The sequence below is a fragment of the Pongo pygmaeus genome, chromosome 6 (assembly GCF_028885625.2).
Source record: "Pongo pygmaeus isolate AG05252 chromosome 6, NHGRI_mPonPyg2-v2.0_pri, whole genome shotgun sequence".
In the NCBI taxonomy this organism is placed as follows: Eukaryota; Metazoa; Chordata; class Mammalia; order Primates; family Hominidae; genus Pongo; species Pongo pygmaeus.
Window position 1 is genome coordinate 101,288,650 of NC_072379.2, and position 27,488 is coordinate 101,316,137.

The following is a 27,488-nucleotide window of genomic DNA, read 5'->3' on the forward strand; positions in this document are numbered from 1 at the left end:
CTCAGCTCGCTGCAACCTATGCCTCCTGGGTTCAAGCGATTCTCCTGTCTCAACCTCCCGAGTAGCTGGTATTACAGGTGCTCGCCACCATGCCTGGCTAATTTTTGTATTTTTAGTACAGACAAGGTTTCACTATGTTGGTCAGGCTGGTCTTGAACTCCTAACTTCAAGTGATCCACCCACCTCGCCCTCCCAAAGTGCCGGGATTACAGGCATGAGCCCCACACTCAGCCATGCACTTTTAAAGCACATGCTACATGCCAGACACTGTGCTAAGAGCTTCACATATGCTACTTCTAATTCTCACAAAATCCCTCTGAGGTAGGTAATACTGTCTGCCTTTTATAGGTGAGGAATCAAGGTGGAGACTTTAGGTGACTTGGACAAAGTCACACAGCTGGCAAGTGGCAGGGCCAGGATTCAGATCTGCCTAAGCCCTTTCTGCTATGCAGAGCTGCACAGCATTGTAAAAGTTACCCTTGTCCGTGACTGTCTGGCACCAGAACTTCCAGAACCAAACCCCAAAAAGGAGCAGGTACCAGGAAAGTGGGGGAGCACTCGTGAGGGTAGTTGGCAGGAGAAAGTCTTTTGTCCAAGACATTTAGATCTGTATTTATATATAGGAAACAAAGAGACTGGGAAGCCAGAAGAATTGCCAGAGCTAATGCTTCAGTAAATAACTCTGGATTGTGAGGTTCTATTTTTATTTTATTTATTTATTATTTATTTATTTATTTATTCTGAGATAGTCCCGCTCTGTCATCCAGTCTGGAGTGCAGTGTTGCAATCTCGGCTCACTGTAGCCTTCGCCTCCCGGGTTCAAGTGATTCTCCTGCCTCAGCCTCCCGAGTAGCTGGGATTACAGACGCCCGCCACCACACCCAGCTAATTTTTGTATTTTTAGTAGAGACGGGAGTTTTGCCATGTTGGTCAGGCTGGTCTCGAACTCTTGACCTCGGGTGATCTGCTCACCTCAGCCTCCCAAAGTGCTGGGATTACAGGCATGAGCCACTGAGCCTGGACTGGATTGTGAGGTTCTAACCACTCTGTCCAGTGGTCTGGGTCAGAGGTGGGGACTTAGAGACATTACTTCTCCATGCAAATCCCTACGTTGTTCACTATGAGGCATGAAAGCCAGCTATTACATTTCAAATGTTACCAGAGATGTAACAAGTTCATTTATTTACAAATTCATTTATTATTGTTCATGAGCCTCAGAGTGGAATTTTAAGGACACATGACCTGAAAGAGCCAAGATTTGATGATGGAAAAAGCCTGGTGTGACAAGAGAATCACACTGGAAGCAAGAGGATTCTGGAATGAAATGAGATGAAACCTGATACAGAGAAAGGGCCCAAGTTGTTCTCTGGTATAATTTTTAGAGGCTAGTTAGGGATTTTATTGGTTGATTTTTATATTCAATTTAATCCCCAGGGATGCATTTGGAAATAAAGCTCCTGAACACATCAAAACAGAAATTAATCCAGGCCATCCAAAAGTAAGTCAGTAGGTATTGCTAACACCTCTCAGGGTCAAGACTGAAGTGGATTTTCAAATCTTAAGATTTGCCCCTTTTCTACATCAGAGTTAAACTTTTTCAGGGAAGTGTAGTTGATTCATGATGGAATGAACAATTAGACACTTCCTCTTCCACCAATTTCTTACTTGATAGTTACTCTTATAACTTGCCTTTGGATGTCTCTTTTTTACGACAGACAATACAAGTTCACAAGGTTACAAAAATCAGTATATTTTACGGTAGTAAAAAATACTACTATCCTGAGATATACATATTTGAATGTATATATCACTTGGATATTTGGATAAAATAAGTTAAAAAAAAAAACCCTTTCCTAGTCGTAAGATTCTCTGATTTTTCTGAAGTAAACAAGATTTACTATAAACAGAGTCCTCCTGAGTCCTGAGTTGGCTGTGACCTAATGCCTAGTTACTTGAGAAAGATATTTAACGTTAAGCAGCACTGCTTTTTCATTCATTCACCATTCCATCCTCTGGAGCCTACGCCCTGGATCAATTCATGTCTGTTTCTGAGAAATCTGAGTCTCCTGCTCTGGCAAATTGGCAAATCGAAGGGATTCAGCAACGAGGATCCTTTTTTTTTTTTTTTTTTTTTTTGAGTTGGAGTCTCCGTCTGTCACCCAGGCAGGAGTGCAATGGCACCATCTTGGCTCACCACAACCTCTGCCTCCTGGGTTCAAGTGATTCTCCTGCCTCACCTTCCTGGGTAGCTGGGATTACAGGTGCCCGCCACCATGCCTGGCTAAATTTTATATTTTTAGTAGAGACAGAGTTTCACCATGTTGGCCAAGCTGGTCTCAAACTCCTGACCTCAAATGATCTGCCCACCTCGGCTTCCCAATGTGCTGGGATTACAGGACCACTGTGCCCGGCCAGTAATGAGGATCTACTTGTCTAAATTCTGTAACTCTGTGCCCTCATCTGCCTTTTAAGGATTTATTTATTTTCTTTTTTTTTTTTGACACAGAGTCTCACTCTGTCGCCCGGGGTGGAGTGCAGTGGTGTGATCTTGGCTCACTGCAACCTCCACCTTCCGGGTTCAAGCAATTCTCCTGCCTCAGCTTCCTGAGTAGCTGGGACTACAGGAGCCCGCCACCACGCCCAGCTGACGTTTTGTATTTTTAGTAGAGATCGGGTTTCACCATGTTAGCCAGGATGATCTCGATCTCCTGACCTCGTGATCCGCCCGCCTTGGCCTCCCAAAGTGCTGGGATTACAGTGTGAGCCACCGCGCCCAGCCTTTTTTTTTTTTTTTTTTTTTTGACACAGTCTCACTCTGTCACCCAAGCTGAAGTGCAGTGGCATGATCTTGGCACACTGTAGCCTCCACCTCATGGGTTCAAGCAATTCTCGTGCCTCAGCCACCCGAGTAGCTGGAATCACAGTCGCATGTCACCACAGCTGGCTAATTTTTGTATTTTTAGTAAAGACAAGGTTTCGCCATGTTGGCCCGGCTGGGCTCAAACTCCTGGCCTCAAGTGATCTGCGTACCTTGGCCTCTCAAAGTACTGGGATTACAGGCACGAGCCACTGTGCCCAGCCTTAAATATTTTAAGATAACATTCTACAGTTCATTTTCTGAAATTTTACTGGCATAAGGATTACAACTGTTGTGTTCAGTCAGCCAAACAGCCCAAAAGAGTAGCCAATATTTATCTTCAATCTAACAGTCAGAAAACGAATCTTCCCAGAAATGTGTGTAATTCTCAACACACCAATAGATGAACTGATCTTAGCTGGGGTAGGGGTTGGGAGTGAGGCAGGAGAGACAATGGAAAAGCTAAAACATCTCTGAGAATTTTTTTTAACTTTTATTTTAATTTCAAGGGTACATGTATAGGTTTGTTATATAGGTAAACTTGTGTCACAGGGGTTTGTTGTATAGATAATTTAGTCACTCAGGTATTAAGCCTAGTACATGTTAGTTATTTTTGCTGATCCTCTCCATCCTCCCACCCTCCACCCTCCAGTAAGCCCCAGTGTCCATCATTCCTCTCTATGTGTCCATGTGTTAAGAATGGTTTTTATCTTTGATACACTCAAGTTTGCTGGAATTAAAATGGGTTTGATTAAATAATTTTCAGTAAATTAAAAATATTACCAAGATAAGACAGACATTACATTTGCTTCCTTAAAAAAAATCAAGGTCTACTCAGGCTTGAATGCTCAGTTGTTTCTGTGATGAAGATAACTGTACTAAGAAGTACACTTCCAGAAAAATACTACATGAAATATATTTTAGATACAAAATATTAAAAATTTAAAGAAAGAAAATGTTTACAGGCTATCTTGACCTCAGATACATATATAAACATATACATCTTATGTATAGTGGTTAAAACCTCACAATCCGGGCTATGCATGGCGGCTCACACCTGTAATCCCAACACTTCGGGAGGCTGAGGCAGGCAGATCCCTTGACGTCAGGAGTTCAAGACCAGCCTGGCCAACATGGCGAAATCCCGTCTCTACTAAAAGTCCAAAAATTAGCCAGGCATGGTGGTGCACACCTGTAATCCCACCTACTCAGGAGACTGAGGCATGAGAATTGCTTGAACTGGGGAGATGTGGTTGCAGTGAGCTAAGATTGCACCACTATATTCCAGTCTGGGTGAACCAGCAAGACTCTGTCTCAAAAAACAAAAACAAAAACAAAAACACAACAATAAGAAAATAACCTAGTTAAAAATGGGCCAAAGACCTTAACAGACACCTCACCAGAAAGATAGAAGCATATGAGTAGATGTTCCATAACAAATGTCATCAGGGAAATATAAATTAAAACAGCAACGAGATACCCCCACACACCTATTAGGATGGCCAAAATCCAGAACAGCGACAGCACCAAATGCTGATGAGGATGTAGAGCAACAGGAATTCCCATTCATTGCTGATGAGGATGTGCAGCAACAGAAACTCTCGTTCATTGCTGATGAGAATGCAGAATGGTACAGCCAACTTTGGAAGACAGTTTGGCACTTTCTTACAAAACAGCACATACTCTTACCATACAATCCAGCAATCACGTTCCTTGGTATCTACCCAAAGGAGTTGAAAGCTTATGTCTACATAAAAACCTGCACATAAATGTTTATAACAACTTTATTCATATTTGCTCAAACGTGGAAGCAACCAAGATGTCTTTCAATAGGTGAATTAATAAACTGTGGTACATTCAGACAATGGAATATTATTCAGCACTAAAAAAATGATTTATCAAGCCATGAAAAGACATAAAGGAAATTTAAGTGCACATTAATAATTGAAGGAAGCCCATCTGAAAAGGCTACATACTGTATGATTCCAACTATATGACATTCCAGAAAAGGCAAAACTATATAGACAATAAAAAGATTGGTGGTTGTCAGGAGCTAGCAGGGTGAGGGGGGATGACCAAGCACAGCACAGAAGATTCCTATGGGAATGAAACTACTCAGCACAACATTATAATGGTAAACACCTATCATTGTAAATTTGTCCAAACTCATACAATATACAACACTAAGAGTGAACCCTATATAAACTATGGACTTTGGGTGATAACGATGTGTAAATATAGCTTCACCAACTGTAACAAGTGTGTCATTCTTGTGGGTGATGTTGAGAGTGGGGAGGCTATGTATGTGTGGGGGAAGGAGATATATAGGAAATCTCTATACCTTCTGCTCAATTTTGCGAGAACCTGAAATTTCTCTTAAGAATAAAGTTTATGGCTGGGCGCAGTGGCTCACACCTGTAATCCTAGCAGTTTGAGTGGCCAAGGCGGGTGGATCACCTGAGGTTAGGAGATCAAGACCAGCCTGGCCAACATGGTGAAACCCCATCTCTACTAGCAGAGGCTGTAGTGAGCCAAGATCATGTCACTGCACTCCAGCCTGGGCAACAGAGCGAGACTCCATCTCTAAATAAATAAAAGTTAATTAAAAAAAAAAAAGAAAAGAAAGCTCTTAAATCAATAACCTAACTTTTAACCTGAAGAAACTAGAAAAGAAGAGCAAACAAAACCCAAGTCAACCAGAATAATAAAGACTGAAGTGGGCTGGGTGCAGTGGCTCGCACCTGTAATCCTAGCATTTTGGGAGGCTGAGGCAGGAGAATCACTTGAGTTCAGGAATTCAAGACCAGCCTGGGTAACATAGTCAGAGCCCGTCTCTACAAAATTTTTTTTTTAAAAATTAGCCAGGTGTGGCCACCTGTAGTCCTAGCTACTTAGGTGGGAGGTGGGAGGATCACTTAAGCCCAACAGGTTGAGGCTGCAGTGAGCTGTGATCATGCCAGTGTACTCCAGCCTGGGCAACAGAGTGAAACTCTCTCTCCAAAAAAAAAAAAAAGATTGGAGTGGAGATAAGCAAAATAGAAAATAGAAAATAGAGAATTAATAAAAATAAGGGTTTTTTTTGAATATCCATATTTATAGTAGTATTATTCACAATACCTAAAAGATTGAAGCAACTTTACTGTCTATTATTGGAAGAATGGATAAACAAAATGTGTTATATACATACAATAAAATATTATTTACCCTTAAAAAGGAAATTCTGACACATGCTAAAATGAGTAAACCTTGACGACATTGTGCTAAGTGAAGTAAGCCAGGTACAAAAGAACAATTATCGTTTGATTCCACTTATATGCGGCACCTAGAGTCATCAAATTCATAGAGATGGAAAGTAGAATGGTGGTTGCCAGGACCTAGGAGGAGGGGGAAAAGCGGATTTAGTATTTAATGTACTTAATGGTACAAACTATCAGTTTTGTGAGATGAAAAAGTTCTGGAAATGCATCAGTGATGATGGTTGCACAAGAATGTGAATATACTTAATGCTACAGAACTGTACACATAAAAGTGGTTAAAATGGTAATTTTTATGTTACATATTTTTTACAACAATGAAGAAAAAACCAAACAGTTGGTTGTTTGAAACAATCAACAAAATTTGCAAACCTTTACCTAGACAGACCAGGAAAACAAGAGGAAAGACTAATATTATTAAAACTAGAAATGAAAGTGGGTACATTAGTACTGACTTTACCGAAGCAAAAAGGATCATAAGAGAATATTATGAACTGTTGTACCCCAACAAATTAGATAAACTACATGGAACTGACAAATTCCTAGAAACACATGAACTACCAAAACTGACTCGAGAAGAAACAGAAGATCTAGACAGAGCTATAATAAGTAAAAATACTAAATCAGTAATCAAAAAACCTCCAACAAGGCCAGGCACCGTGGCTCATGCCTGTAATTTCAGCACTTTGAGAGGCTGAGGCAGGTGGATCACTTGAGGTCCTGAGTTCTAGACCAGCCTGGCCAACATGGCAAAACCCTCTCTCTACTCAAAATACAAAAATTAGCCAGGTGTGGTGGCACACACCTGTAATCCCAGCTACTCAGGAGGCTGAGGCAGGAGAATCACTTGAACTCAGAAGGCAGAGGTTCCAGTGAGCCAAGACTGCACCACTGTACTCCAGCCTGGGTGACAGAGTGAGACTCCATCTCAAAACAAACAAACAAACAAACAAACAAAAAAACCCTCCAACAGAGAGCCTAGGACCAGACGGCTTCATGGGCAAATTTTACCAAACATTTAATCCTCAAACTTTAAACCAAACATTAATCCTCAAATTCTTCCCAAAAAATAGAAGGAAAAAAATACCTCCTACCTCATTCGATGAAGCCAATATTATCCTGATAAGGAAGCCAAAGACATCACAAGAAGGAAAAACTACAGAGTAATATTCCTTTTAAATATAGATGCAAATATCCTCAAAAAATATTAGCAAAGAGAATCCAGCACCATATTAAAAGGATTATACACCACGATGTACGAACAAGCAAAACTGATCTCAGGCATTCAAGAGTGGTTCAACAGACAAAAAAAATCAATCAATGTAATATACACGATGTTAACAGAAGGAAGGAGGGGAAAACCATTTCAGTTGACTCAGAAAAGGCATTTGACAAAATCCCATCAGGCTTTTATAATAATAACACTCAGCAAAGTAGGAATATATGGGAGCCTCCTCAATGAGCAATTGTGCAAGAAAAGAAAAAAAAGGGAGAATGGGTATGAGCTTCCTCTTTGGGCTGATGAAAATGGTCTAGAATTAAATAGTGATGGTTGCTCAACATTGTTAATATAATAAAAAACACTGAATCATACTCTTTAAAATGGAGTAAAAAGGTGAATTTTATGTTACATAAAATGTATCTCAATAAACAAAAGCTTCCAGATAAGCATGCCTTGCTATTTCTCAGAAATTCATTCCACTGTTCAACTACCATTGCTATCATGAAAATCTTAGGTCAAACTGAAACCCTGAATGTTGCAACTTGAGTCCATTTCCTTCCTTCAGAAAATGTAGATGTATTTAATAGTATATTTTCTATGTATATTTCATATGTGTATATATGTGTATATACACATATACCTATAGGGAAAGAGGGACAGACAAAAACAGAGAAACAAGGGGGGTTCCAAGATGGCCGAATAGGAACAGCTCCAGTCTGCAGCTCCCAACATGATCGATACAGAAGACAGGTGATTTCTGCATTTCCAATTGAGGTACCTGGTTCATTTCACTGGGACTGGTTGGACAGTGGGTGCAGCACACACAGGGCAAGCCAAAGCAGGGCAGGGCATCGCCTCACCCAGGAAGCACAAGGGGTCAGGGGATTTCCCTTTCCTAGCCAAGGGAAGCCGTGACAGACTACCTGGAAAAATGGGGCACTCCTGCCCAAATACTGCACTTTAACATTCTTAAAGAAAATAATTTTCAACCCAGAATTTCTTATCCAGCCAAACTAAGCTTCATAAGTGAAGGAGAAATAAGATTCTTTACAGACAAGCAAATGCCAAGAGATTTTGTCACCACCAGGCCTGCCTTACAAGAACTCCTGAAGGAAGCACTAAACATGGAAAGAAACAACCAGTACCAACCACTGCAAAAACATGACAAATTATAAAGACCATCACTGCTATGAAGAAACTGCATCAATTAATGGACAAAATAAACAGCAAACATCATAATGACAGGATAAAATTCACACATAACCATATTAACTTTAAATATAAATGGGCTAAATGCCCCAATTAAAAGACACAGACTGGCAAATTGGATAAAGAGTCAAGATCCATCAGTGTGCTGTATTCAGGAGACCCATCTCATGTGCAAAGACGCACATAGGCTCAAAATAAAGGGATGGAGGAAGATCTACCAAGCAAATGGAAAGCAAAAAAAGCAGGGGTTGCCAACCTACTCACTGATAAAACAGACTTTAAACCAACAAAGATCAAAAGAGACAAAGAAGGCCATGACATAATGGTAAAGGGATCAATTCAACAAGAAGAGATAACTATCCTAAATATATATGCACCCAATACAGGAGTGCTCAGATTCATAAAACAAGTCCGTAGAGACGTACAAAGAGACTTAGACTCCCACACAATAATAAGGGGAGACTTTAACACCCCACTGTCAATATTAGATAGATCAATGAGAAAGAAGGTTAACAAGGATATCCAGGACCTGAACTCAGCTCTGCAACAAGCAGACCTAACAGACAACTACAGAACTCTCCATCCCAAATCAACAGAATATACATTCTTCTCAGCACCACATCACACTTATTCTAAAATTGACCACATAATTGGAAGTAAAGCACTCCTCAGCAAATGTAAAACAACAGAAATCACAACAAACTGTCTCTCAGACCACAGTGCAATCAAATTAGAACTCAGGATTAATAAACTCACTCAAAACCGCACAACTACATGGAAACTGAACAACTTGCTCCTGAATGACTACTGGGTAAATAATGAAATGAAGGCAGAAATAAACATGTTCTTTGAAACCAACGAGAACAAAGACACAATGTACCACAATCTCGGACACATTTAAAGCAGGGTGTAGAAGGAAATTTATAGCACTAAATGCCCACAAGAGTAAGCAGGAAAGATCTAAAATCGACACCCTAACATCACAATTAAAAGAACTAGAGAAGCAAGAGCAAATTCAAAAGCTAGCAGAAGGCAAGAAATAACTAAGATCAGAGAAGAACTGAAAGAGATAGAGACACAAAAAACCCTTCAAAAAAAAACAATGAATCCAGGAGTTTGTTTTTTTAAAAGATCAACAGAATTGACAGACTGCTAACAAGACTAATAAAAAAGAGAGAAGAATCGAATAGACTCAATAAAAAATGATAAAGGGGATATCACCACTGATCCCACAGAAATACAAACTACCATCAGAGAATACTATAAACACCTCTACACAAATAAACTAGAAAATCCAGAAGAAATGGATAAATTCCTGGACACATACACCCTCCCAAGACTAAACCAGGAAGAAGTTGAATCTCTGAATAGACCAATAACAGGCTCTGAAACTGAGGCAATAGTTAATAGCCTACCAACCAAAAAAAGTCCAGGACCAGACGGATTCACAGCCGAATTCTACCAGAAGTACAAACAGGAGGTGGTACCATTCCTTCTAAAACTATTCCAATCAACAGAAAAAGAGGGAATCCTCCCTAACTCATTTTATGAGGCTAACATCATCCTGATACCAAAGCCTGGCAGAGACACAACAAAAAAAGAGAATTTTAGACCAATATCCCTGATGAATATTGATGCAAAAATCCTCAATAAAATACTGGCAAACTGAATCCAGCAGCACATCAAAAAGCTTATCCACCACAATCAAGTCGGCTTCATCCCTGGAATGCAAGGCTGGTTCAACATATGAAAATCAATAAATGTAATCTATCACATAAACAGAACCAACGACAAAAACCACAGATTATCTCAACAGATACAGAAAAGGCCTTCGACAAAATTCAACAGCCCTTCATGCTAAAAACTCTCAATAAACTAGTTATTGATGGAACATATCTCAAAACAATAAGAGCTATTTATGACAAACCCACAGCCAATATCATACCGAATGGGCAAAATTTGGAAGCATTCCCTTTGAAAACCGGCACAAGGCAAGGATGTCCTCTCTTACCACTCCCATTCAACGTAGTATTAGAAGTTCTGGCCAGGGCAATCAGGCAAGAGAAAGAAATAAAGGGTATTCAGTTAGGAAAAGAGGAAGTCAAATTGTCCCTGTTTGCAGATGACATGATTGTACATTTAGAAAACCCCATCATCTCAGCCCAAAATCTCCTTAGGCTGATAAGCAACTTCAGCAAAGTCTCAGGATACAAAATCAATATGCAAAAATCACAAGCACTCTTATACACCATTAACAGACAAACAGAAAGCCAAATCATGAGTGAACTCCCATTCACAATTGCTTCAAAGAGAATAAAATACCTAGGAATCCAACTTACAAGGAACGTGAAGGACCTCTTCAAGGAGAACTACAAACCACTGCTCAACACAATAAAAGAGGACACAAACAAATGGAAGAACATTCCATGCTCATGGATAGGAAGAATCAATATCATGAAAATGGCCATACTGCCCAGGGTAATTTATAGGTTCAATGCCATCCCCATCAAGCTACCAATGACTTTCTTCACAGAATTGGAAAAAACTACTTTAAAGTATATATGGAATGAAAGAAGATCCTGCGTTGCCAAGACAATCCTAAGCAAAAAGAACAAAGCTGGAGGCATCGCACTACCTGACTTCAAACAATACTACAAGGCTACAGTAACCAAAACAGCATGGTACTGGTACCAAAACAGATATATAGACCAATGGAACAGAACAAAGGCCTCAGAAATAACACCACATATCTACAACCATCTCATCTTTGACAAACGTGACAAAAACAAGCAATGGGGAAAGGATTCCCTATTTAATAAATGGTGCTGGGAAAACTGGCTAGCCATATGTAGAAAGCTGAAACTGGATCCCTTCCTTACACCTTATACAAAAATTAATTCAAGATGGATTAAAAACTTAAATGTTAGACTTAAAACCATAAAAACTCTAGAAGAAAACCTAGGCAATACCATTCAGGACATAGGCATGGGCAAGGACTTTGTGACTAAAACACCAAAAGCGATGGCAACAAAAGCCAAAATTGACAAATGGGATCTAATTAAACTAAAGAGCTTCTGCATGGGAAAAAAAACTGCCATCAGAGAAATAGAAGCTCCATTTCTACAGAATGGGAGAAAATTTTTGCAATCTACTCATCTGACAAAGGGCTAATATCCAGAATCTACAAAGAACTCAAACAAATTTACAAGAAAAAAACAAACAAACCCATCAGAAAGTGGGCAAAGGATATGAACAGACACTTCTTAAAAGAAGATATCTATGTATGCAGCCAACAGACACATGAAAAAAGGCTCATCATCACTGGTCATCAGAGAAATGCAAATCAAAACCACAATGAGATACCATCTCACGCCAGTTAGAATGGCAATCATTAACAAGTCAGGAAACAACAGATGCTGGAGAGGATGTGGAGAAATAGGAATGCTTTTACATTGTTGGTGGGAGTGTAAATTAGTTCAACCATTGTGGAAGACAGTGTGGCGATTCCTCAAGGATCTAGAACTAGAATTACCATTTGACCCAGCAATCCCATTACTTGGTATATACCCAAAGGATTATAAATCATGCTACTATAAAGACACATGCACACATATGTTTACTGTGGCACTATTCACAATAGCAAAGACTTGGAACCAACCCAAATGCCCATCAATGATAGACTGGATTAAGAAAAATGTGGCACATATACACCATGGAATACTACGCAGCCATAAAAAGGATGAGTGCATGTCCTTTGCAGGGACATGAATGAAGCTGGAAACCATCATTCTCAGCAAACTATCACAAGGACAGAAAACCAAACACTGCATGTTCTCATTCATAGGTGGGAATTGAACAATGAGATCACTTGAACACAGGGCGGGGAACATCACACACTGGGGCCTGTTGGGGGTGGTGGGCTGGGGGAAGGATAGCATTAGGAGAAATACCTAATATAAATGATGAGTTGATGGGTGCAGCAAACCAACATGATACATGTATACCTATGTAACAAACCTGCATGTTGTGCACATGTACCCTAGAACTTAAGGTATAATAATAATAATAATAATAATAATAATAATAAAACAGAGAGGGCAAATTTGGGTGGCTAACACTTTAAGGTTTATAATTATTTTATTAACTTTTTACTACTACAAACATAATAAATTGGTTAAAAATGGCAGACTAAGCACATGTTCAGCTTCTCTCACCTGCCCAAAATCCAAGAATGAATTTTTTTTCAAAAATTTATAACATGCGTGGAAGACAAAGCAAGAATGGCCTTGGTGGATCAGAAACAAACAGTTCCTAAAAATCCAAAGGCAGATGTGACCAGAGAGAATGAGGAACATGCAGGACACAGCTGCTGTAAAGGTAAAAACAGCATTATATCCACATACAGGATGTATCCCAGAAATTAAAAGACGTATCAATATTAACATTATTTTCATGAAAAATATGAAAAAGGAGCCATGAACAAGGCTCCTGAATATCCCTGCTACTTTTCAACATTGCAAAAAAAGGTCCTAAGCAATGTAATAAAATGAGAAAAAGAGAAAAGATATAAGAATAGGCATGAATGAAAATAAAACTGTCAGTATTCCCAGATATGACAGTCTACCTAGAAAATTCAAGAGAATCAATTGACAAACTATTAAAACCAAGAAGAGAGCTTAATACGTGGTCAGATACAATAACATCATACAAAAAACTACAGCTTTGTGTAGCACCAGCAATAATCAGAATTATTCCATTTTGCATAATTTCTTTTTTCACTAAAAAATGTACAGACACAGTTGAAACTCCTTGTGTACTTCTTCCCCATTCCATTAAACTCTCTCTATCCATTTGCACAACCACTGTCTTGCATTTGGAGTTTTTCTTTCTCATGCATGCTTTTTATATGTCACTATATGTGTGTGTACTTAAAAATCTATAGTAATATATATTGTTTGAAATCATTTCAAAATTAAAGGTAAAAATATATATAATTTTGCAAATTGAAAAGTTATATACAAATGGTATTAGATTTTATATATAATATATAGCTCTCTCATGCAACTTCATTTTACCCTTTAATATCTTTAGACTTATCCAACTGGTATTTGTACATGTATATGACATTCTATCTGGAGTCAATATGAATGTATACTTTTTTGAAATATATTGTTTATTTCATTTCCAGAAATACTTATATGATAGAAAATGCACCTCAAAGGATATATAGGTTAAAGGATATATAGGTTAAAGACAAATATCACAATGGAAGTACAAAGCAGTCAGTCTGGAAAAAATTGGAAATAATCTCAATGTCCATCAAAAAGAAGAAGGTTAAATAAAGTGTGTTACATCTATAACATAGAAAATAATTTTACAGTACGTAAAAATAATTTAGTGGATCTATATGTACTGACATGGAAAGATTTTCAGGACATAAAAGAAAATATAAAACAATATGACTCATGTTGTAAAATTGTGTATTTTTAATCATATATATAGAAATGTATTTTAGTAAGACAGAAAACTAATAACATTGGATGCCTTTGAGTAAGTGAATAAGTTTGAGGGAAGTGAAAAAAGATGGCTTTACTGTCTATTGTTAGTTTTTTAAAAATAAGAATATGTTTTATATTTTTTAGTAGAAAAAATTGATGATCCATAGAAATACAAATACTAGACCCCAAAAGAGTAGTCAAGAATAGACAAAGAACTGGCCGGGCACAGTGGCTTATGCCTGTAATCCCAGCACTTTGGGAGACCGAGGCGGGTGGATCACTTGAGGTCAGGAGTTTGAGACCAGCCTGGCCAACATGGTGAAACCCTGTCTCTACTAAAAATACCAAAAAATTAGCCAGGCACGGTGGCCCATGCCTGTAGTCCCAGCTAGCTACTCGGCAGGCTGAGGCATGAGAATCATTTGAACCTAGGAGCCGGAGGTTGCAGTGAGCCAAGATTGCACCACTGCACTCCAGCCTGGGAGACAGAGTGAGACTCTGTCTCAAAAAAAAAAAAAAAAAAAGAATAGACAAAGAACCAACTCCCAGGGCACACAATACAGTAAGAGCTGTACTATATTATACACTTTTTAAATGGTTATAATTGGTATCCTTATGACCTTTTCTGTATATTTGTTTAATTGTAATACAGGAAAACAAGATACATAGTTGTAATGAACATACTTACTGACAGATCTGAAAGTTTTGGGTCGGAGAAGACAACCACGAAAATTCAAACGCAGCACATTTAAACGCCACCTTTGCAAAGTAGACACTATATATTTATCTGGAATCACATTTTTCACTGTGGAAAAATCAATCTAAAAAGAATAAACAAAATGCATTAAGAAATGAGAAAGTCCCCAAAAACAATTGCAACAAAAACAATAATAGACAAATGTGACCTAATTAAACTAAAGAGCTTCTGTACAGCAAAAGAAACTATCAATAGAGAAGACAGACAACCTACAGAATGAGAGAGATATTTGCAAACTATGCATCCAACGAAGGCCTAATATCCAGAATCTATAGGAAACTTAAATCAACAAGCAAAAACAACCCCATAAAAATAGGCAAAGAACATGAACAGACACTTCTCAAAAGAAGAAACACAAGTGGCCAAGAAACAGATGAGAAAATGCTCCGCATCATTATCAGATAAATGCAAATTGAAACCACAATGAGGTTGGGCACGGTGGCTCATGCCTGTAATCCCAGCACTTTGGGAGGCCAAAGTGGGCGGATCACTTGAGGCTGCGAGTTCAAGAGCAGCCTAGCCAACACGGCAAAACCCCGTCTCTACTAGAAATACAAAAATTAGCCAGGCGTGGTGACACACGCCTGTAGACCCAGCTACTTGGGAGGCTGAGGCATGAAAATTGCCTGAACCTGAGAGGCGGAGGTTGCAGTGAGCTGAGATTGTGCCACTGCACTCCAGCCTAGGTGACAGAGCAAAACTCCATCTCAAAAAAAAAAAAAAAAATAGATGGAGCTAAGGAAATTTGGGGGCAAAAGGTACTCCGTAACTCCATACAATTTTGTGACTATATATATATATATATTTTTTTTTTTTTCAGACAGAGTCTCTCTCTGTTGTCCAGGCTGCAGTGTAGTGGCACGATCTTGGCTCACTGCAACCTCTGCCTCCTGGGTTCAAGTGATTCTCCTGCCTCAGCCTCCCAAGTAGCTGGAATTACAGGCACCTGCCACCATGCCTGGCTAATTTTTGTATTTTTAGTACAGACAGGGTTTCACCAGTTTGGCCAGGCTGGTCTCGAACTCCTGATCTCAAATGATCCACCTGCTTCAGCTTCCCAAAGTGCTGAGATTACAGGCATGAGCCACCATGCCTGGCCAATTTTGTGATTATAAATGTAATCCAACCTTTGCCTTAACAATTCTACTTCTAAGAATTTATCCTGCCGATATAATCATACACGTATACAATGCAACACTGAGAAACAGGATATTCACCACAGGATTTTATTAACAAAAGATAGGAAACAACCTAAATGTCTTTCGATAGGAGACAGATTAAATAAATTGAGTGACTTCCATACAACAAACCACTGGACAAAAGCTGAATTCAGGGCAAAAAAGCACAACTCAGAAAGAGAAAATCCAAAGCAATAGAGTCCAAGTGTGCTGCTCTCTGATTGGCTGATTCAATTCAGGGACAAAATGCACAGTATCTAGAGGACTTACTGGACCCAAACCCTTCATGAATATTACTCGTTAATGCCAAGCGTTTTATGGGAGTTGGGTCTCAGAGCTCAAAGTTATATCATTGTAAAAGAACCTTAAGAGGAGAAATTCTATGCTGCCAGTTAGGGGAAAGGCAAATGGCAGACCTGGCATTCCCTTATAAATAGTTGATAATTAAGAGCACACACTTTGTAGTCAGACAAATCAGAATTTGAATCCCATCCTAGCCATTTAACCATGTTGGCTATGACTTAACTAAGGCTTAGTTTTTTTTCATCTGTAAAATGGGAAAAATAACAGTGCCTAACTCAGGAGGCTGCAGAGACAAACTGAGAAAATGCAAATAAATTACTTAGTGTAGCATCTGGCATATAAGAAATATTAGCTACTATTATTACTTCAAAAATACACGACAAAGCACACAAAATATGGAGTACATAAATTTTAAAAAGCATGGAACAGGACTAAAATACACAACACATAAATCATATTTGACATTCTTAGTGTGTCTGCATGCATGCAGAAACATATACACTCTGGCATTTTCTAATATGAACTCCTAGGCTGGCACTTATGTACTATTTTTGTCACAGTACTATTTTTTAACCTGAAACATGTTTGTGTTTCTCATTCCAAAGAGACATTGGGGAGAGGTCTCAGCCAACAATAAAAAATAAGTAAATAAGCATACATCCCCCAACAACTTCTCTTATCTGTTTCTTGTAAGATACTTTAATATCAACAAACATGGTCATTTATGCCATCAACCAATGTTCAGTGGCAACATTTTCCCTGTTGTCTAAAGTCCAGTCAATAGCTGACTTCACGACCCCTCCTTATTGCTAATGATTGAAGGACTGATATCACGTGCTCCAGACTGACCTATGAATAGGAGGCCTGGTGCCATTTTGTAGAAGCTCTAAAATTTAACTCAAAGAAATTAAAAGGAGTTGAGAAGGTGTCAGGGGCTCTAGCTTCATAAGTTAACTCAACATCTTTGCGTCGCATCTGGACACCATCCCATTCTTGGTTGCACTACTCTCACTCTGTGCAACAATGGCAAGAAAAGAACTGATTTCATCTTACCAAACCTATCTTAGCTAACAAATTAGGTGTTCCTGTCTTAATTTTATTTTTGGTTTAACACGGTGATTCTCGAACTTTAGCCTGCATCAGAATCATCTAGGTGGGTTGTTAAAACAGATTACTGTTTACTACCCTAAGAGTTTCTGACTCAGTAGGTCTGGGATGGGGCCTAAGAATTTGCATTTCCAACAAGGTATTGGGTGATGCTGATACTACTGGTTCCAGGACCACACTTTGAGAACCACTGGCTTAAAGTAATAAATCTCTAAATTATGTTACAGATATTTGGGGATGTTGCTTTTTCCTTTGGAAAACCTATAAAGAAGAAAAAAATGAATCCAAATGGTCTGGAGGAGAAAGAATATATACAATATTTAGATAATGAAATGTCTTGCAGAAGTTGGCAGGAGTTAGAAAAAGCCAACACTTCTGCCCAGAGACCTCACTGGATAAAGACCAAGAGCATTACAAGCACATGGCAGTGAGGAACGAAGCCAGGATAGGAAGTTACACCACTTTATGTTCAGCAAATTTCTCTTTCCACAATTGTATGTTGCTCCATCCTCCTATTTCTGCTTTTATTTGTGAGTGTTCACATGTGACACAATTATAATCAGCATTTTTAGCACAAACAATAACTTTATTCAGAAGGCAATGAGAAATTGCCTGTTCACAGGAAATTGGGTGTTCACAAATATAAACTGTTAGCTGACAATATTAGCAATATTATCTATCAATCAGCCCTGGCCACTCTAAAAACCTCTGCTCTTATCAATTTTGCATACCTTCACCCAGGTACACTAAGGTCATCCTTGTAATCCTGGTGTTTTTTTTGTTTTTTTTTTTTTTTGAGATAGAGTCTCACTCTGTCGCCAAGCTGGAGTGCAGTGGTGTGACCTTGGCTCATTGCAACCTCCACCTCCCGGGTTCAAGCGATTCTCCTGCCTCAACCTCCCGAGTAGCTGGGACTACAGGTGCATGCTACCATGCCCAGCTAATTTTTGTATTTTTAGTAGAGATGGGGTTAGCCAGGATGGTCTCGATCTCTTGATCTTGTGATCTGCCTGCCTCGGCCTCCCAGAGTGCTTGGATTATAGGTGTAAGCCACTGTGCCCGGCCAATCCTCTCTTTTTTTTTTTGAATGATACAGAGTTTTGCTCTGTTGCCCAGGCTGGAGTGCAGTGGCACAGTGTCGGCTCACTGCAACCTCCACCTCCCAGGCTCAAGCGATTCTCCTGCCTCAGCCTCCTGAGTAGCTGGGATTACAGGCACCTGCCACCATGCCCAGCTAATTTTTGTATTTTTAGTAGAGACAGGGTTTCACCATTTTGGCCAGGCTGGTCTCAAACTCCTGACCTCAGGTGATCCGCCTGCCTTGACCTTCCAAGTGCTGGGACTACAGGCATGAGCCACTGTGCCCAGCATAATCCTCTCTTTTTAATGGAATTAACCCTTCCAAAAATTATGGGTTATGAAAAGGCCATTGCACACCTCACACCCTAAACATCTTTCCCATAGTCATGGACTCAACATATAGTCTATGCTCATGAAAAGGAAGTAGGCACACAGTAATAATACCAGAATGGAGTACAAACTATCCAATAAAATGGAGCTTTGTTTCAATCCAAAAATGATATTAATTTATATCTACCATTTACATTTTAAAATACTAATGATGTGTCTCTTGAAATAGCATTATTATCTTTTTTATCTCTTCCCCCAGGCTTGTGCCTGGACAAAAGAAAACAAAATTCACTTGCTGCTGGTGACCACAGAGCATGGAAGAAGGTGTCCCCACAACAGCTGGCCTCACAGCAGTCCATTCTCCTTTAAGAACTAGTGTAAAGACACAGTTCAGTTAGTATCTACTTACAGCATTCCACAGTGAGTTTAGTTGTGTCATCAACATCCAGGCATGACTAACTTGACCACATATTATCACATCTTTTAAACTGAGGTAGAAGAAAATCTAAACACAAAGAAAAATACACAACTTTGAAAAATGTGAACTCTGATGTAACTTGTCCACTTAGCTTTTGTCTGTGTGTGTGCACGCATGTGTGTGCACACACACATGCATTAGTAATAATAAGGTAATCCATACTTTGCAAATAGCAAGAGTTTAAGTGCTAGAATTTTATCTGAATATAGGAGTTTTATCTAAAGTACTGGAACTTACCTGCTGACTCCTTTTATATAATGTAATCCTTTTAATTGATAGTTGCAGAAGGATGGTGAGAAAGATAAGCATATTTGTTTTATTTTTTGAATGAAGATAGAATTCTGCTAGAAAACTAATGATTTCCATAAATAGTCATTGGTACATAGAAGGCAATCAATACTGTCTGTTGAACTGAACTACATTCCTTCTAAAGATACAGGACTCCTCAGAGAAGAAAAAAAAAGGATTTCTGGGAAAGAGCACTAAACACATTTTGGCTTCTACTTCTGGAAATGCGGTAGACCAAAAAATCAGGAAATCCTGCTGGCACAAAACATCAGTAAATGCTAAAAGAAACATTTTTAAAAAACATAATTCAGTTGTCAAGAAAGTAAAATAAATATGCAAGGACCCAATCCTTATAAACCCAGACTGATAATAAGGTGCTTCATGCTATAGTTGCTTGGGAGGGAGGAACAATTAAGATGGTTGCTGCTTTTCATAATAAAATGGGTTCAGATTTTACTGGCCATGCAGAGACATAAGAAAGTCACCAGGCCTGTACAAAGCTGGTACAGTCATGCTCTGCATAATGATATTTCAGTCAATGATGGGATGCATGTATGACAGTGGTCCCATAAGATTACAATGGAGCTGAAAAATGTCTATTGTCTGGTGACATTATAGCCATTGTAATATCATAGCACAATTACTTAATTTTTAAATAAATTTAGTGTAACCTAAGTGTACACTGTTTATAAAGTATAGTACTCTATCTGTAGTTGTGTACAGTAATATCCTAGGCCTTCACATTCACCCAACACTCACTCACTGACTCACTCAGAGCAACTTCTAGTCCTCCATTGATAAGTGCCCTATATAGGTGTGCCAGTTTTAATGTTTTTTTACATTGTTACTGCACATTTTCTATGTTTAAATACATACATATCATTGTGCTACAATTGCCTAGAATATTTAGTACAGTAACATGCTGTACAGGCCTGTAGTCTAGGAGCAATAGGCTACACCATACAACCCAGGTGTATACTGGATTATACCATCTAGGTTTGTGTAGCACTCTATGATGTTCACATAATGACAAAAATCACCTAATGACACACTTCTCAAAAGGTATCCCCATCATTAAGCAATGCGTGACTGTAATTGAAACTGAGTCAGAAAAAAAAAAAAAGAAAAGAGAGAGAGAGAAATCCAGGATTATGAAACAGTTAGAAAGAAATCACGCCTGTAATTCCAGCACTTTGGGAGGTCGAGGCAGGTGGATTCCTTGAGGTCAGGAGTTCAAGACCAGCCTGGCCAACATGGTGAAACCCTGTCTCTACTAAAAATACAAAAATTATTGCACACGTCTGTAATCCCAGCTACTCGGGAGGCTGAGGCAGGAGAACTGCTTGAACCCAGGAGGTGGAGGTTGCAGTGAGATGAGATTGCACCACTGCACTCCAGCCTGGGCGATAGAGTGAGACTCTATCCAAAAAGGGGAAGGGAAGGGAAAGGGAGCAGAGTGGGGAAGAGGAGGGGAGGGAAAAGAAAAGAAAAGAAATCGACCTATTGGCAAAAGAAAAACTAAGGTATCTAGCCTGGTATCAAAAAGATCTCTCGCCAGGCACCGTGACTCACACCTATAATTCCAGCACTTTAGGAGGCTGAGGTGGGAGGCTTGCTTGAGCCCAGGAGTTCAAGACCATCCTGAGCAACATAGTGAAACCCCATTTCAACTAAAAATTTAAAAATTAGTCATGTATAGTGGTGCACACCTATAGTCCTAGCTACTCTAGAGGCTGAGGCGGGAGAATTCTTTGAGCCTGGGAGGCTGCGGCTGCAGTAAGCCACAGTCATGCGACTGCACTCCAGCCTGGGCAACAGAGTAAGACTCTGTCTCAAAAAATAAAATAAAATAAAATCTCTCAAAGAATTTGTAACCATATTGACCATTTTCGATTTGGGTTAAACAGAAATAATAATAAATTCATTTAAAAAAAAAATGAATGAAAAAAAAACAGTTTGTAACCAAAGGCCAGTGATTACGTGTGTTGGGATTTAAATTTTATCATGCCTGGGATCCAATTTGAATTTATTACCTTTGTAACTGGATTTGATATATTAATGTGCAAAGAGGTTCCACTGGTAATAACTCTGGGACATTTGGCAGAAATAAATACCATTCTCTCTAAAGAGACACAGACACATTCAAGCCAGGCCTTACAAGATACCCATGGATTAAGCCCTCCAAAAACAAGCTCCCAATCAAAAACTGCAAAACACACGAGGAAAAGAAACTCCAACAAGATTCAAAAGAAACCTTTAAAGTGATGAAGACATAAAAAGAAAAATAAAACTCTTGAGACAAATGTCAAAACAGGACTGGGAAGATCTGTAAAAGAACCAAATAAAATCACGAAAATTAAAAATATAATTATTGAAATTTAAAACTCAGTGGGTGAGTTAAATAGCAGATGCGACTCGGCTAAGAAGAGAATCAACAAATGAATATGTACCTGAAGAAATTACACAGGATAAAATGTAGAGAGATAAAGAGATGAAAAATATAAATGATGTTAAGAGACACATTACATAACATGAAAAGGTCCAACATACATCTTTACAGAATTTCCAGGAAGGAATAAAGAGAATAAAATCAAAGCAAAATTTAAAAATACCACAGACTAAAATGTTTTAGAACTGATGAAAGGCAACACTTTTCAGATTCAAAAAGCACAAGAAGTTCCAAGCAGGAAAATGAAAATATATCAATGGCATTATAGTGCAACTGCAAAAGGCCAAAGCACAGGAAAATTTCTCAGGCAATTGGACATAGATTACTTACAAAAGACTGTCACATAGACAGAACAACATAAGGTGAAAGTCAGCAGAAACTATCAACGTGAAATACCATATGCAAGTAAATTACAACTCAAAAACGAGTATTAAGACATATTTTGGCTGAGCACAGTGGCTCACACCTGTAATCCCAGCACTTTGGGAGGCTGAGGCGGGCAGATCACCTAAGGTTGGGAGTTCGAGACCAGCCTGACCAAAATGAAGAAACCCCCTCTCTACTAAAAATACAAAATTAGCCGGGCGTGGTGGCACATGCCTGTAATCCCAGCTACTCGGGAGGCTGAGGCAGGAGAATCACTTGGACCCGGGAGGCGGAGGTGGCAGTGAGCCGAGATCGTGCCATTGCACTCCAGCCTAGGCAATAAGAGCGAAACTCCGTCTCAAAAAAAAAAAAAAAGGCATTTTTTGCCAGGCATGGTAGTACACCTGTAGTCCCAGCTACTTGAGAGGCTGAGGCAAGATTACTTGAGCCCAAGAATTGAAGGCCAGCCTGGGTAACATAGCAAGACTCTGTCTCTAAAAAATTTAAGGCCAGGCACAGTGGCTCACACCTGTAATCCCAGCATTTTGGAAGGCCAAGGTGGGCGGATCACCTGAGGTCAGCAGTTCGAGACCAGCCTGGCCAACGTGGCAAAACCCCATCTCCACTAAAAATACAAAAATTAGCTGGGTGTGGTGGCATGCACCTGTAATCCCAGCTACTTGGGAGGCTAAGGCAGGAAAATCGCTTGAACCAGGGAGGCGGAGGTTGCAGTGAGCCAAGATCATGCCACTGTACTCCAGCCTGGGAGACACAGTAAGAATCCATCTCAAAAAAAAAAAAAAAAAATTTAAAGACACTTTGAGACATAGACTGAGAGTTTGCTTCCAATGGACCCTTCACAAAAGAACTTCTAAAGAACACTGAAATCAGAAGAAAGGCATGAAATGCAAATATAACAATGGGCAAAAAATCTAATGAGTATATGGGTAAAGCCATTAACTTCATAAAACAGTATCATGATGACAAACGTGGGGATAGAACAATAAGATGGAACAAAAACACTAGATAATAATAACACTCTAACACCAGAGACAGTAATCAAGAGTTAGTGTTCTAAATTTCAATTATTATTCAAGAAGAAAGTATAAATATTAATCTACTTTAGGCCTTATTAATAAATGTACACATTAAAAATATTTGAGTAACCAGTAAAATAGTAGAAATAGAATGGTTATCTTCTACAACATGTTGAAAATATTTAAAAGTAACCAGTAAAATCATAGAAATAGAATGTATATCATCTAAAACATGAAAGTAGAAAAAAGGGGGTAGATTTAAAAACTCAATAAATAGTACACTACTTGGTAATGGGTACACTAAAATCTGCTTTAATGTTTTCCCCCAATATTAATGTAGCTATCTATTTTCTTTTCTTACTTTTATTTTTAATTGACAAATAATAATTAAAATGCATTTATGGGTAAAATGTGATGTTTTGATTTATGTTTATAATGTGGAATGATTAAATCAGGTTAATAATTAAGAAATCACCACCTCACATAATTATCATTTTTGTGTGTGAAGAAAACATTTAAAATCTACTCTTCCAGGCACAGAAAGACAAATTCTCCATGATTTCACTTCTTTGTGAAATTTTAAAATGTTGGACTTATGGAAGTAAGGAGTAAAATGATGGTTATCAGCCTTCCTTTTATTTGTGTTCATTTTGTTTTTGAAAGATTCTCCCCAAGGCCTGAAAGCTTGAAGGAACGAGTAACTCCTCCCTTCTCAGGCCCAGTCCCAAGGCACAAGGCCACTTGTGCCAGCAGCGTGAGTCAGCAAGATAGCAGAAGCAGGAAGAGAGCCGGCCAGAAGACACCTACCCTGGCTGGAAGACACGTACCCCTGAAGATCGACAAACAGGCCATCTGGGTACCACATAGCGGTTACGTCAGACTGGGACATTTCCTGTTTACAGAAGACTATAAAACCCTGCCCCGTACTCATTTGGTGCTGGCGCCATTTTAGGCCTTAGCCTGCCTGCACCCAGGCGCTCATTAAAACAGCAGGTTGCTCCACACTGCCTCGTGTTGTCTGTTGGCACGCTCTCAGAGTTTGAATGGATACCAGAACCTTTCATCTGGTGCCGAAACCCAGGAGGGGCTCCGGTCCTCGTCCCCCATCGACCTACCCCTCCACCCCAGAAAGCAGGCCACAGCAGCTGGACAAAGAAAGCTCCTCAGCCTCCAGTTGCTTCTCTGCGCATGCACATCAGTCACTGATCTCACCTACTGGTAAGTTTCCCGGGAGCCCGGTTAACAGGGAAAAATCCACACAGCCTCTCTTGGTTTCTCTAGTTCAAAAATCCAACATTGGTCCAAGAAGGCTCCGACGTGTGCCAGGCACTCGCTGATCATCTGGTCTTAGAGGGACGCCTCTAACCCATTTGATCATGTTCCGGGAACGAAAAAGGCAGCGGTGACGATCGCTCCTTTCATCATCTCCCTCCACCATCCAGGATGGTCTCCTTTTTCCCTGTTTTCCCGAGCCTATCCTCAGTTATGGGAAACTCCCCATCCTCCATTCCAAAAAACAGCCGTCTAGGCTGCCTCATAAAAAACCTGTAAACCTGGCCAGGTGCGGTGGCTCATGCCTGTAATCCTAGCACTTTGCGAGGGTGAGGTGGGCGGATCACGAGGTCAGGAGATCAAGACCATCCTGGCTAACACGGTGAAACCCTGGCTCTACTAAAAATACAAAAAATTAGCCGGGCGTAGTGGCAGGCACCTGTAGTCCCAGCTACTCAGGAGGCTGAAGCAGGAGAATGGTGTGAACCCGGGAGGCAGAGCTTGCAGTGAGCCAAGATCACACCACTGCACTCCAGCCTGGGCGACAAGAGTGAGAGTCCGTAAAAAAAAAAAACAAAAAAAAAAACCCTGCAAACCTTAGGCCTCAGGCAAGATAACCATCCTCGTCTTTTTTTGCAATTCAGACTGGCCACAATACGAATTGAATAATGGGTCCTAATGGCCCGCAAATGGAACATTCAACTTTACAATTTTAACTGATTTAAGCAATTATTGCTGATGACTGGAGAAGTGGGGAAAAACTCCTTATGTCCAGCCCTTTTTGCACTCAGATCACAACCCGACCTCTGTATCTTGCTCGCCTGTTCAAATCCTCCTCTATTCTCGCCACCCAGATCACCTTTCTCCTCCCAACTCCACATATTTTCCCCGTTAGATCCAGCAGACTGCTGTCCACTCCTCCCAGCCCCTGCCTCTCCCTCTCAACCATCTTCTTTAACCCCCCAAGCCTCCTCTTTATCTTCTCAGCTGCAATCTTCTCAGCCGTCATCTTCCCAGTCGCCATCTTCCCAATCAGCAGTATCCACTTCTTTTCCTACACTGTCCTCTCCTCAGGACAACTCTAGCATTGCCTGTACTCATTACTCATTCTCCTTCCTCACTGCCTTCTCCTGAAGCCTGTAAACCCATCCCACCACCTTACGCCCCTATCTATCCTCCACTGCCTATCAACTTAACCCTCCTTCCCCCTTCAAACCCTCAGCAGGAACCACTTCCAGGTTCTTCCTTCTCTCCCACCCATACTTGCTCAGGCGCCATCTTTGGCCCATGCCCCACCCTTACTTCAGCCCCTGTGCTAGAGTGCCCCCTTCAGAAAGTAGCAGGAACTGGAGGTATTGTTAAAGTTTATGTTCCCCTCTCCCTCAGTGATCTCTCTCAAATTAACAAAAGACTCGGTTCATTTCCAGAAGACCCTACCTCTTACGTTAGAGAGTTTCAGTACCTCACCCAGTCTTATGAACTAACTTGGCATGACCTCTACATTATCCTGTTTTCCACCCTCACCCCAGAAGACTGGGGCCATACCTGGACCCTAGCTCAGGCACATGCTGATACAATTCATCACCAAGCTCCTGCTCAGCCTACTGGTGCAAAGGCAGTCCCCAACCAGGACCCCCACTGGGATTATCAAGATGGGGCCTCTGGACGCTGCTGTTGAGACCACATGATTGTGTGCCTCCTTGCAGGACTGAAAAAGGCTGCCCATAAAGTGGTAAACTATGAAAAACTTTCAGAAATCACCCAAAGTCCTGACGAAAACCCAGCCCTTTTTATCTCTCGTTTAACTGAAGCCATGAGAAAATATACCAATCTAGACCTAGCCAGCCCAGAAGGAACCGATATTTTAAACCTTCAGTTCATCTCCCAATCCACCCCCGATATTCAGCGCCAGCTTCAAAAACTTGACGATGGCCCTCAAACCCCGCAACGAGACCTTCTTAATTTAGCCTTCAAAGTCTTTAACAATCGTGATGAGGAAAGTAAAAGGCAAAAACAGGCAGGGTTTCAAATGCTTGCCTCCTCCATCAGGGGCCCTGCAGGCCCATGGGGCCACAGCTCCACACAGAAGCCTCCTAGCAATCCACCTCCACCTGGCGCCTGCTTCAAGTACGGCAACGAAGGCCACTGGCCCACACAACGCCCAAACCCAGGTAAGCCCACCAGGCCATGCCCCCTCTGCGGAGGACCCCACTGGAAGTTAGACTGTGAGCGGCCCCTGCAAGGACCACCCCCATCCCTTCCTGAGCCAACCAAAACCTCCTACTCAGATCTCATCGGCCTTGCCGCTGAACACTGATGGTGCCTTGAAACAGATACCCCAGCAACTACCATCGCTTCATCCGAGCCAAGGGTAACCCTGATGGTGGCAGGTAGGCCAGTATGTTTTTAAAATTAATACCAGGGCAACCTATTCTGCTTTCCCTAATTTTTCAGGACCCACCCAGTCCTCCCAAGTCTCTATTGTGGGAGTTGATGAACAAGCCTCCAAATCCTGAGCTCCCCCCTCCACTTTTCTGCTCCCTGCACACCTTTTCCTTCACTCACTCTTTCTTAGTCCTGCCCTCATGCCCAACTCTGCTCCAAGGCATCCTTTCAAAACTCCCCACTGCTCTCCATTTCCACGTTCTCCATAGTACCCAACGCATCAACCCAGACCCCTCTGGGGCTTCTTTCTTCTACTCCAACCTCCCACCTTAAAACATGCAACCTTTCCTTATCCCCCATCTGTAGTTAGCCCCCATGTTTGGGGTAATTCCACACCCTCAGCCACAAAACACCACAC

At 40.4% G+C, this 27,488-nt stretch overlaps 1 protein-coding gene across 5 annotated transcripts in view; it reads right to left on the reverse strand.

Moving 5' to 3' along the window:
- The window catches only part of FBXL13 (F-box and leucine rich repeat protein 13), a 269,907-nt gene that overhangs the window by 145,110 nt on the left and 97,309 nt on the right, over window positions 1-27,488 (reverse strand). For all 5 annotated transcript variants that reach the window (XM_063667682.1, XM_054494956.2, XM_054494957.2 and 2 more), the window contains 2 exons: window positions 19,205-19,300; window positions 14,729-14,861 (listed from right to left, as the gene is read on the reverse strand). In XM_063667682.1, coding sequence (XP_063523752.1) covers window positions 14,729-14,861; window positions 19,205-19,300 — 229 coding nt within the window. The remainder of the gene's footprint in view (window positions 1-14,728; window positions 14,862-19,204; window positions 19,301-27,488) is intronic.